This window comes from Diadema setosum, chromosome 3 (assembly GCF_964275005.1).
Source record: "Diadema setosum chromosome 3, eeDiaSeto1, whole genome shotgun sequence".
NCBI lineage: Eukaryota > Metazoa > Echinodermata > Echinoidea > Diadematoida > Diadematidae > Diadema > Diadema setosum.
In genome coordinates, this window is record NC_092687.1 from 6,060,739 (window position 1) to 6,073,165 (window position 12,427).

The window sequence follows — 12,427 nt, forward strand, 5'->3', positions numbered from 1 at the left end:
TTTACTCTTCCTTTGAGTTTTACTGTTAGACTTTTTATTTTTTATTTTTTAGTTTAGTACGCCTAGGCCTACTTTGTCAATCTCATGATTTCATTTTCAACTCAAAAGTCAAGGCTTTTAGTGTCTTCGAGACTTTGAAATCTTGCAATCTGCATGTCTTGCACACAGACGTTACGACTACAGTACTCAGTAGTCTCAGAAGTAACGACATAAGTTGAAAAGAAACAATAAATAATATGATTTGGGATCTAATTTGAAATTGTATGGCGTTTACAGACTAGGCTTCATAAGCATCACGCGATTTCCCTCACATGGGACTACACACTACCGCAATTAATGGTTATGGTAGTCCAACTGAAACTGTTATTTTGAGCATGATTTTAATAGGATTATAGCTTACCATTCACTTCACTCGTGGACAGTGGGCTGGCTTAGGCCGTCATTCATCTTTCAGAAGGTTTGGTTCTCACTCTGAGATCTGGATTAGGGCCAAAACCTAATTCTAGGCCAGTAAGTTGAACAAAGCTCAAAGTAATGCAACTGCGACGGTTCGTGAAACCCGCATTGCTCTTCACCGTAGCAATTCGGGTTTTACGAACCGGCGTATCTTTCGTGCGTCGGTTCGTGAAACTCCTTTTTCTCAATTTCTCGATATTTCGAGTACCGTCGTTTTTTCTTTCTTTGATAAAATTAAGAATAATTAACTTTGTGATCTAAAATTTTGGGATTTGGTAGAGTTTTGAAAGCACTTTCATTTGGTACCAATATCTCGATTTTGAAAATTTTTGACCAAAATCGAAATAGCGTCAGTTCGTGAAAACGCCGACGATTTGTCGTCGACGCGTTATGACATTATTGGTTGATCCGATTTTGACATTTGTCGTCGACGTGTTATGACATTAGTGGTTGTTATGACATTTGTTTTCGATGCGTTATGACATTAGTGGTTGTTTTGACATTTCTCGTCGACTTGTTATGACAATAGTGGGCGAATTTTTTGGGTGCTGCTGGTGTATATATTACATATTTGTAATTTGGGGAATAGGGGGAATGTCCATGTGAAAACCAGGTATCCTGAGGGGAATCCGTCCTTTAGGCGAAATATTCGAGTCCCCTTAGTAATACTAGTTGTTTCCGTAGGAATACGATATTGTCCTTTCGGTGAGTAGCGCATATATACAGTACTGTATTTCCAAATTTAAGGGTTTGGTTTCGTTTTCCTCTTTTTGATTTATTTTCTTATATCATATTATAAGGCAGAAAGATGAAAAAGGTCATGCTTCCTGTATTTTTTTTACGGTGTACATGTGTTGCATTGTGCGGTAAACAAGCAAGCAAACAAACAAACAAACACGACTTTACTAAGTTTAGTGCAATTTTGACGTTTACAACAGTGTATTATTTGAATACTGGTCATTTATGACCACTCCTTTTCTCTCTTCTGCTGTCTTTTTGAGTCAACCTGCTGTCATATTTACTGCAGGCACAATTAACAAGTCAGTTTCAGATCGTATGTTGCACGATTTGTGTGGCAATTTGCCACTCTGATATGCTTCAATCATGTTCCCTATTGTATCTATTTTCACGTTAAGTTAGTGCTGCCTAGTGTTGCTGTTCACCTTTTGTTTCACTTCCGTTGTCGAACATTGCGGTAGAAAAGTTCGGATAGGAAGCCAAACGAAGAGCTTACACGAAAGACCGAGCGTACTGGTATCTATTGTAGCAAAAACAATCGAGCATGCATGTGTGGACAAAATATTTCCGACACGCTGCGTGGCGTATCTCCGAAAGCCGAACTATGTAAATGTGTGCGACGCATCAGCCAATCGCACGCGAGATGCCGCTCCGTAGTAACACTGGGCATAGTGGCGCGGCGTTCGAAAGAAGATCGAAACTGAAGAGTGCGATCCAACATAGGGTGTTTAAAATTCCATTTTTGGTAGGAAAAACTTAATGTTATGCTGTGACATTTAGTGCAGATGTAGAAAACATATCAAAGATTCAAATTCTGCAAAAACCCAAAATCTACAAAATAATGGTCAAAATCTTTGTACCCCGCCTAGGAGGAAATTTGCTCTTGCGACTTTTGCCTGAAACCGTTGTCGCGGGTCACATATATATATGGGTGAGAATTTTGAACGATGTACAATTGCCAATTTTCGCACCTTATGACCTTCTTTCCCTTAGAACACGCCAGGATGACCTAAGAAACCAGATTTTTTCATGTCATCTCAAAGATTGGTAAATTTCCTTTCAGGAAATATATAGTTTGGTTGACTTTTGCCTGATATTTTTCATTTGACAAGGACTTAAAGCGTAAAAATACGGTAAAAACGCTATTTTCACAATATTTTTTGTTTTTCAAACTAATGATGTGCATTTTTAAGCGTATGTGGCATCTAATATCTGACCATGTTCTGGATCTGACATATCATGGGTATGAACCACAAAATTATAAGAACTTTACGAGCACGTATAAAATCACAGAGAACAATTGAAATATCAAAGTCCTAAACAGACGAACGTCCGTGATGCTTTTATTTCTGTCGCTGCTGCAAATTCTACTTTGTTGTCCCAACTGTAATGTATACGAAAATTTGGTGTTCCACCTAATGAACATATCCTGCAAAAATTGTACGTCTGCTGGCTGTACATGGGACGTAATATTATTTTATGCAAAATTATACTCAGTTTTCGTCACGGACGTGCTTCCGCTATTTTCTAATAAAGATCGTATCCCATTAAACGTTATTGGCTATATTGTTCTGAGTCGTAATCAACTAAGATCTAGCCACACGATAATATGTTTGTTTTGAGTTTCTGTCCATCCTTTGTCAAATGGGAACCGAAATTATATTTTTAGACGAACCTCCGAGAAAAAAAGAACGTCCGTGATGATTAAAACGTTTTCGAGTGGGACACCATCTTGTTTTGATGACGAAGGTGCATTTTACCTTTGGCTCTCTAGCCGAGGAGCTGCATTTTATTTTTGGAGCCGACTGAGGCTTGTCCGCAGTTTTTGGACCATGCAATTCACCGAAAACCAAGCAAATAATTAATATTTTCTCTGAAAAACAACCTCCTGATCCCCCTCTGAGCAATACATATGTTGTAAGGATGTCAAATTTCTTATAATTTGCATTGACAATACCTTTTCACATTTTTGAAAGAGTTAGGAAGGCTAGGTACTCTGTGCCGATTAGTTATCCGTCCTAGAACATGACCCTGTCAGTAGAACGAACGTCCGTGACAATTCCAGCGAACGTCCGTGACGTATGCAATCCCTCCGATAGGGATAACTTGTCCCGAAAGTGTCCTGTATTCTTTAAAACTTTTAGGTCCAATAGCCACAAATAAAGTTTTACAAAGTAAACAATGAGTTTAGAGCAGTAGTTTCAGAATTTTTAAGGCGTTATGTGATCATGATGAACAAACAGTTGAAAATTTACTCACAATTTTACGCTTGTTTTCCCTCTAATTATACAAAAAACAGCTAAACACTGAAAACAAAGTTACAGGAAAATGGAATTTTGTGTAATCTGTAATTTCTGTGCATTTAAATGTCTTTCTAATGAGGTTCTGGAGACAATTTGTACTGTTACAGGTTCTGAAAGTTTCGCTCACGGATGTTCTGTCCGAGAAAGGAAATTTCTGATAATTACAAATATATCACTGCACATAAAGTTAATGTTAGTTGAAAATATTACCAAATCACCGAGCCTCTCATACCCAAAAGTGAATAATGTTCAGTACTCAATTTACTTGTAATAACAAAAGGAAAACGTTTTGGTCACGGATGTTCGTTGGTAGAATAAATCAATGGATTACATAGTGGGAGAAAGAGGATCAGTGCCACTTTTTAGTGACAGGTGCTCCAAGTGTTTATCTTTTGAGTATGGTAGCTGCCGTCTCAAACAGAACACATCCAGTTTTGGTCTCCATAACGGACGTTCGCTGTAATTGTCATGATATTAAATGCCTTAATTCATTCTTATTTTTCTCTTCATGACGATTTTTCTCTCATTTCCTCAATAGCCTGGACATGCTGCGACCGAACAGAAAACAGAAACAAAACAAAACAAACAAAAACAAATCCGAAAAGTACTATATAATCACATGCAGGATAATGACGGAAGAAGTCTGTAATGGGCATGTGTTGAATTAAAAAATGGAAAAGTTTCGAAAGGACTCGGAAGCAGTTGAATGAAAATGACTGAGAAACAGAGAAGGGATCGAGCTCCAACACACAGAGAAAAGAATTGCCAGTGCACTCCCGTTGTACCAAATTCCTCTGGAGAAGTTTTTGTTTGTTTGTTTATGTTTTTATTCATCGAAATGCCGTCACAAGCGAACAAAAATAATGCAGTATACAATTATTGTCTGATGAAAACAAACAAATCCTCCGCTTGTCATCACATGGTGTTGTTTTATACTCATCAATGAATGAAAAGCAATGTTCATTTTTAATTCTTTCCAAGATTTTTTTTTCATTTTACATTTAAGAGACAGAGAGATCGTCAATTTGTTTGTGCTTTTGTGCTTAGTTTGAAATCACATGTTAAAAAAGTAATGATTAAGAATAGGTTTAAGGTTGCACTTTGATATGTTCGCTCTTCCTAAGATTCGTTACTCCGATGTCCAAAGGTTTATTATTCCGAAAATGAAAAAAAAAAAGTTTGTAGTTAATTAAGGAGGTTTGTTATTAAAAATGTCCTTATTCCGAAAGTTTGTTAGTCCGAAAAATAAATGTTAAGGATCATTATTTTTAGGTCCGTTCTTCTAAAAGTGGAAAGGGCCTGATATTCGTTTAGGTGAAAACGGTTATTATGAGGTTTTGAAATTTGGAGGATTTTAGTTGTTAACTTGTTTCTCCAAATTTGGATAAGCGAACATGATTTTTCATGTTCCAATTAATAAACCTTTCGATTAACCTTCGGAGATTCCTATTATTTACCGAATAAAAAAAGCTTCATAATCATAGGAACTCTATCAATTTTCGTATTGACAAACTGTATGAATAACGAGCCTCCGAAATGACGCGCCACAAAATGTTTATTATAACAAACCATATTGTATAATATCGAAGTCACAAACATCCATCCAAGTTACATGGAATTATTTTGTCTTGCTATGACGAAACTTCGCAGTATGGAACCTTTTATCATTTCTGACTAAAATAATAATGCACATTCTCCTCGGTAACAGTTTGTAACACAAAGAGCAAACATAGACGGATTTCTTCCCAACGTATTCGTTTGCCCTCCTCAGCTAAACTTCGTATTTCTATAACGGAGCACATTTCTGTTGTCTTTCTATGTTAATTCTTTGTCATAATTTTAGTTGTGACCATGTTCGTTATAAGCAAATTTTGCATTGTAGACTTTAAATAACAAATTTAGGACCTGAATCTTTACTTCATTATAACGAAATTTTGATAAATATATTCGTTCTCGAGGATGGACTACGTCACTGAGATTACACGTACGTTTGTACATTCATTTACGAGAGATGGAAAAATTGTTTTCTTTGATTCCTCAGTATGAGAAGATAAACAAGGTGTTATATGATTGAGAATTGGTAATATCTATTCAGGATTTTGTAGAGGAGTTTGTTCTCGACATGAAATTGTTGTTTGTTGTGAGTAGAATGCGTTTCCAACTCAAGAGAGCTGCATCTTGTTTGTTCCGAACGTCCGTGAGCTACATGCGAACCTCCGTGATGACAACTATGCTATGTTTGTTGGGTTATAGAGACTGCCTAGATCAGATACATCTTAAAAAGGTGTGTTATTATTTGGGAGTGAGGATTAAAGTATGGGATAGTGAAATAAGAGGTCAAAATATTGAGTTTCTGTAAATTGCGCGTAAAGTGGAGAAAGTGTTTAGCGGAAGAGCAATATTTCAACAGAAACGACGAATTTAGTTAGATCATCAGTTGTCTACCATTACGTACAGGTTAAGAGTACAAGCTTAATATTCTGCATGCACGTACACATGTCCCTTAAGATATTTCGTTAGGATTTTGAACTGAATCAGATCTTTGCAAACTATGTTAAATGGTATTCAAGTGTATGTGCAGTACTATTCCTCACGGACGTTCACTGCTCTGGACATGGTAAACTTCAACGGTGAATAAAAACTTGTTCCTCTGGGAAAATCCTAGTATAATTGGGTTCATATTAAAGCTTGAGTGATACTCTTTCAGTTAAGATGAATAATTTGGAGAATTTCTTACTTTTTAAATTTTGCCTTGTTTTGGCTCAATTGTACATCGTTCAAAATTCTGACCCATATATATATATATATATATATGAAGAGTTTGTTTGCAAAAACCGATAAGTCCATATTTGCCAAATGGCGATATTTGCGATTAAAGGTCAAGAAAAATAAAGAGAATAATAAGAAAATGTTTGCTTCTTTTGACCATAACTTCAAAAATATACCTTTTTATGTAGTGACCAATATATCATTTAAAAGGTATTATTTTGTACTTTATGACAGAAATCGTACTTCAAAATCTTCAAAAATGGACTTATCGGTTTTTGCAAACAAACCCTTCATATGTACATATGTATGTATATATATATACATATATAATACGCTAGTATTATAAACGCTTTACCTTTAATTGTGAGGACAGGAAAGCCATAGCTGTTAAGAAGTCATCAAACTCGCCGTAACTCAATTCCAGTGATTTGAGCTTTGAGAAAAAGTTTACACCTCTGCCAACCGTCTTTTGCTGAAAGCAACAAGAGATCATAAGATATTTTCAGATAGTATTCGTGAACCTGTATGTAGCGTTAACTACTTATTCATACAAACAAGACCCCAAGAGAAGTCCATTATGCTCCATTAACACAGAAAAAAAGGCAGCACCACTGTATTTTATGGAGGTACAGCCCACATAAACAATGCTACTACATGGTCATTTGAATGTCGCAATTATGGATCTCCTGTCAATATCCTTGTTATCTTAAATCTGAGAACGTAATACACAGTCAACACCATAAAAATGGAAATGTTTGCACTAACAACTTCTACTATTTGTGTAATAACAAAATTCATGGTGTGAATCTAAGGATATCAACTTAATACTAGGTGTTACAATACACATTTCCCACTTCTGATCCTTGCTCAAAAACTACTAGGTGTTTCAAAAAATATTTTCCACTTTTGATTAGTAATAGTTCAAAAAACTATTCATCTAGATAAAACTATCATTGATATTAGTAAGAGCTAAATAGTGCACAATTTTGTTGGAAGTGATTGAATGCGAAAACATAAATCAGTTTCATTAAATCTAAGATTGATTTTGAAGTAAGGTTTCAGATTTTGGTCAAAATTTAACCCTCTGTACGAAAATAAACTTTGCACATGAACCAACGATGTGTATGTGAGTGTTTGATGGCAATGGCCCCGAACAATGGGCATGTCTTAACCACCTGACGACTAGGCGTCAGTCTCGCGCTCTCGGGCACACGAATGCTTAATCAATAATTCAGATGGATTGCTCGGGGCACTGCTAGTCTGAATTCATGCACGGTAGAGGGAAAAAGCATTCACATAAAAAAGTAAGCACGTGATTCCATGTGCTTGCAAACACCATAACATTATCGAAGACCTGAATATATAGGAACGAGCCAAGTCCAATTCTTGGCCAAATTCAGTTTGACATGGGAAATTGTAGCTTATGCATGGACTCATCCTGTATATAAATGATAAATCCTTATTACCCCCAGAAGTACCTGAAATGAATGATTGAAAACGTATATGAATGTAAGAATGACCCAAGTCCAGGACTAGGGTCATTCTTACATTGATTCATTTCATGCATTCATTTTTTATTAATTTTCATTTCCGGCCAAAGCATATAATATGACATTGCATATACACAAAGTCAGTACAAAGTAACTTTTACATGTCCAAATGAAATTTAAATACACGTCATTTGTTTACATGAAACAAAAAAAAAAAACATATTTTGGTAGAAGAAGTACAAGGACAAAATGTGACTGAATCATAAGAAAGATAAAGGTCGGAAATGGAGGGGACTGCTAAAAAGCCAAGCTTGTAGAATGCAGTCCCCTCGTAGTCGCAATATAATAGTAATACACGAGACATTTTAACATAATCCACGGGAACCAGAACACAAAACGAGTACGCACTCAAACGCACACACATAGCCTACAGTAACAAAGCAGCTCTCTTACAAGCCAGGACACATGAGACCTTGGTCTTACCGGGAAGTTGTCTTCATGTGAATGATATAACACAGGCCCGTAGCCAGGGGGGGGGGGGGGTGGGGGTGCGTCGGGTGCGTACGCACCCCCACCCCCAATTCTGAAAGGTCCACTTTTTCATAATAACTGTTTTTAGCAATTCTCAAGATAACAATCCAAATAAATATAAAGACACATTATATGCTACGTAGATGTGGAAGAGTACGTTTAACAATGTTAGAAATAATAATAATAATAATAATAATAATAATAATTGTTTTGGATATAAACTCCAAATTTTATTGTCCAAGAAAGGAAATTCTTTTTGCCCAATTGATCGTGGGCCCGGCAGCCACTGAGCAGCGCCAGATCGACGTTGCTCTAACCTTTTCAACTGTTGAACGGCAAACAAGGTAGCAGCAACTCCCATCTTTTAACGTCTTTTGGTATGACGCGGCCGGGGTTTGAACCCACGACCTCCCGATTGTGAGGGCAGCCGCTCTACTCACGGAGCCAACACATCGGTCTTAATTGTACGAAATAATTGTACGAAACCCTTTTGTTGTATGAACCATCGGATCGTCCCCATGCACACAAACACAAATGTTATGTATCAATTTGTGCGAGCTATTATAATATTGGCACTGCATGCCATGGCCCTTGGCGCGTGTGACCGGTGTTTTTTTTTTTTTTTTCTTCTTTTTTTTTTTTTTTTTTTTTTTTTTTTTTTTTTTTTTTTTTTTTTTTCCGCTGGCCGCCCGAGTACGTGCGATTCGTGGATGACATTGAGGTTGACACTTGCATTTTTTCACAGGAACAGAGGTAAGTGGATGAAAATCTAATAGCCTCAAGTTTACATATATGATAAAAATTAAAGAAATTTCCTCGAAATTACTATAATCGAAAACCTGAGACATTTTATATCTACGTCTCACAAAGATATAGTACATGTATATATAAGTACATGTTGGCATGATAATGCCTGGGAATAGATTATCATGTAAACTATTTTCCATTATGAATGCATGCTCCTATCAAATTGTGAAAAGGTGGTCATGAATTAGCATTTCTTACGAACGATCAGGAGAGACAAAACAAAATGAAAAACCTGTCTTACTCCAGTTCTCTTGTAACACTCATTGGGCCATTATCCATGCCTAACGAATTATAATAGCTGCTTTTTCTAGCCCTTTTGCTAGTACCAATATTCGAGAAAAGATCATCTATCAAGTAACTGTACGATCTCCGTGCATAATCTAATGCTTTTAAACACACTTGCCTACTCGCCTTCAGCTGGCATTTGCTTACGGTTCCAACAAATCATTAGTTATACATTTTCTCATGTTGTGACAGTTCGATTGGTTCTCATTTTGAAGTGAGCCAAAACCTAAGAACATTCTCACTCATAATTTCCAAAGAGTATTATGCAGGCACGCAAACTAGATTTAGTTGTATTTCATTAAAATGTAATGGGTAAGAGGGTATGAGAGAGAATGCTGAGCTATGAAGTAAAATGATAAAGTAAAAAGTTTGTCAGATAGTATTACAAAAGCCTGAATATTGCAAGAGCTCCGGAGTAAAAATAGTTAGGGAAAACCCTATGTATGATAACATTGTGAGAGCGTTAGACTGCATTCTGACGCGTCGTTATTCAATTTACATTCTTTATTCATATTTTTTCATGAAAAAACACAGGTAATGAGCCGGATTGGGTTAAAATTCTCACTTACAGCTTTGTAGAAGTCTGAGTCAACAGTATCACACAGTACTTCAAGACGTATTATAGTATATAAACGATTTCTTGAGCCTGCACCGTTTCAGGCTCTGTTCTGAATACGGCGGTAGAAACTCATTCTTTTTTGTTGTTTATTTTATCATTATTTACTAATCTCTTTTCTAACTTACAGGTAGCGGATTTCTTTGCAGGCCAAATTCGGAAATGTAGTGTTGATTATTACTTATACATTTTCTCATGTTGTGACAGTTCTATTGGTTCTCATTCTAAAGTGAGCCAAAACCTAAGAACATTCTCACTTATAATTTCCAAAGAGTATTATGCAGGCACGCAAACTCATTTTAGTTGTATTTCATTTAAATGTAATGGGTAAGAGGGTATGAGAGAGAATGGAAAGTGCTGAGCTATGAAGTAAAATTGTAAAGTAAAAGGTTTGTCAGATAGTGTTACAAAAGCCTGAATATTGCAAGAGCTCCGGAGTAAAAACAGTCAGTGAAAAACCCTATGTATGATAGCATTGTGAGAGCGTTAGACCCCGTTTACAGTGCGAGGCTCGGCCGCGGCTCGGCCGCGGCCGAGCCCAGCCCCGCTTCAGTGTAAACGCGCAAAAGGCCAAATGCGATGCCAAAATTGGCCTCGCATTTGGCCTCGCTCTGGAGGTGGTCTCGGCCGCGGCCGAGCCGCGGCCGAGCCCGGCCTCTTCTTGGTGTAAACGCAAACTGGGCCAAATGCGCGGCCAATTTTAGTCTGGCTTCCAGACCCTCTGCCCGTACAATTTCGCTATTCACGATATCAACCCCCTCAACGTGAAAAACTAGTATAATTTAAGGTGGTTTTTATCCTGCAAAGGATTTTTCCTTCGGCAAAGGCCTTTGCCCGAACGGCGACTTCGTCGCCACGGAATCCAGTTGGCAAAGGGTCTGAAAACCAGGCTATACCAAATTGCGTTTGTTTACAAGCAGAGCGCCACTACGACAAAATATTGAAAGGTTTGAATTAAAAGCGCGGCCGAGCCCAGCAGTGTAAACGGACAAAATTGCGAGGCTCGGCCCCGCACTTTAACGGGGTCTTAGACTGCATTGTGACGCATCGTTATTTAATTTACATTCTTTATTGATATATTTTCATAAATATCTCAGGTAATGAGTCGGATTGGATTACAATTCTCACGTACAGCTTTGTAGAAGTCTGAGTCTACAGTATCACACAGTACTTCAAGACGTACGTATTATAGTACAAACGATTTCTTGAGCCTGCACCGTTTCAGGCTCTGTTCTGTATACGGCGGTAGAAACTCATTCTTTTTTGTTGTTTATTTTATCATTATTTACTAAGCTCTTTTCAAACTTACAGGTAGCGGATTTCTTTGCAGGCCAAATTCGGAAATGTAGCGTTGATTATTACTTATACATTTTCTCATGTTGTGACAGTTCTATTGGTTCTCATTTTAAAGTGAGCCAAAACCTAAGAACATTTTCACTTATAATTTCCAAAGAGTATTATGCAGGCACGCAAACTCATTTTAGTTGTATTTCATTTAAATGTAATGGGTAAGAGGGTATGAGAGAGAATGGAAAGTGCTGAGCTATGAAGTAAAACGGTAAAGTAAAAAGTTTGTCAGACAGTATTACAAAAGAAACTCATTCTTTTTTGTTTATTTATTTTATAATTATTTACTTATCTCTCTTCTAACTTAAAGGTAGTGGATCTCTTTGCAGCCAAAGTTCGAAAATGCCTAGAGACAGCTAGTAACAAAATATGCTACTATAATTTAATAAATAAGAAATAACCATTCCAGTATGTATCTTAGTGTGCACAGTAAGACAGATCAAATCAAATAGGAAAACATCTGAGCATCAAGCCTGAGGTCTGAATTTGCACTCAACTTCTTCCAATGGCTAACGGATGTTTAATTTTTGAATTTCACTGACCTCCAAATTTCACAAAGAAAACCTTCTTAGCATGATGGTTAATATGAAATTTGACTGATATTGGAGATGTTTGCGAATCGGATCTACTGCCTTTAATATTATTAAATCTAAAATGATTATTTGAAAGTTCGGAAATGCTGGAAATATCCTACCACAAAGAGGCAAAATATAAATGGTTCACATTTACAATTCATTTTATTTTAAAAATTTTCTTATTTGTTTTCGTTTTTGACAAACTCGCATACCAGGCTTCAGGCCTGCTAACGCGGGTATACAATAGAAAAAATAAAAGTTAAAGCAACACCAGGAAAATCACTATTCTCAATTTTGCGGCGCGCTACGCGCGCAGAGTCTCGAACACAATTAAACTTTGCAACTTCCTGGCAAAATGAGTTTTTACTATTTCCTAGATGAAATACCGTAACGCGATTGCATGCAACAGACAAAAATACAAATTTCCTCGAGACTTTAAAACGTCATTAAAACAGTCAAAATTCACAATTTGCGGCGCGCTTCGCGCGCAAATTCTTATACAACTTTTGT

The 12,427-nt window shown here is 36.8% G+C and overlaps 1 protein-coding gene across 1 annotated transcript in view; it reads right to left on the reverse strand.

The window, feature by feature from the left end:
- Window positions 1–7,448: 7,448 nt before the first annotated feature.
- The window catches only part of LOC140226689 (NLR family CARD domain-containing protein 4-like), a 29,875-nt gene continuing 24,896 nt past the window's right edge, over window positions 7,449–12,427 (reverse strand). Inside the window, exon 3 of the mRNA XM_072307128.1 lies at window positions 7,449–7,526. Coding sequence (XP_072163229.1) covers window positions 7,449–7,526 — 78 coding nt within the window. The remainder of the gene's footprint in view (window positions 7,527–12,427) is intronic.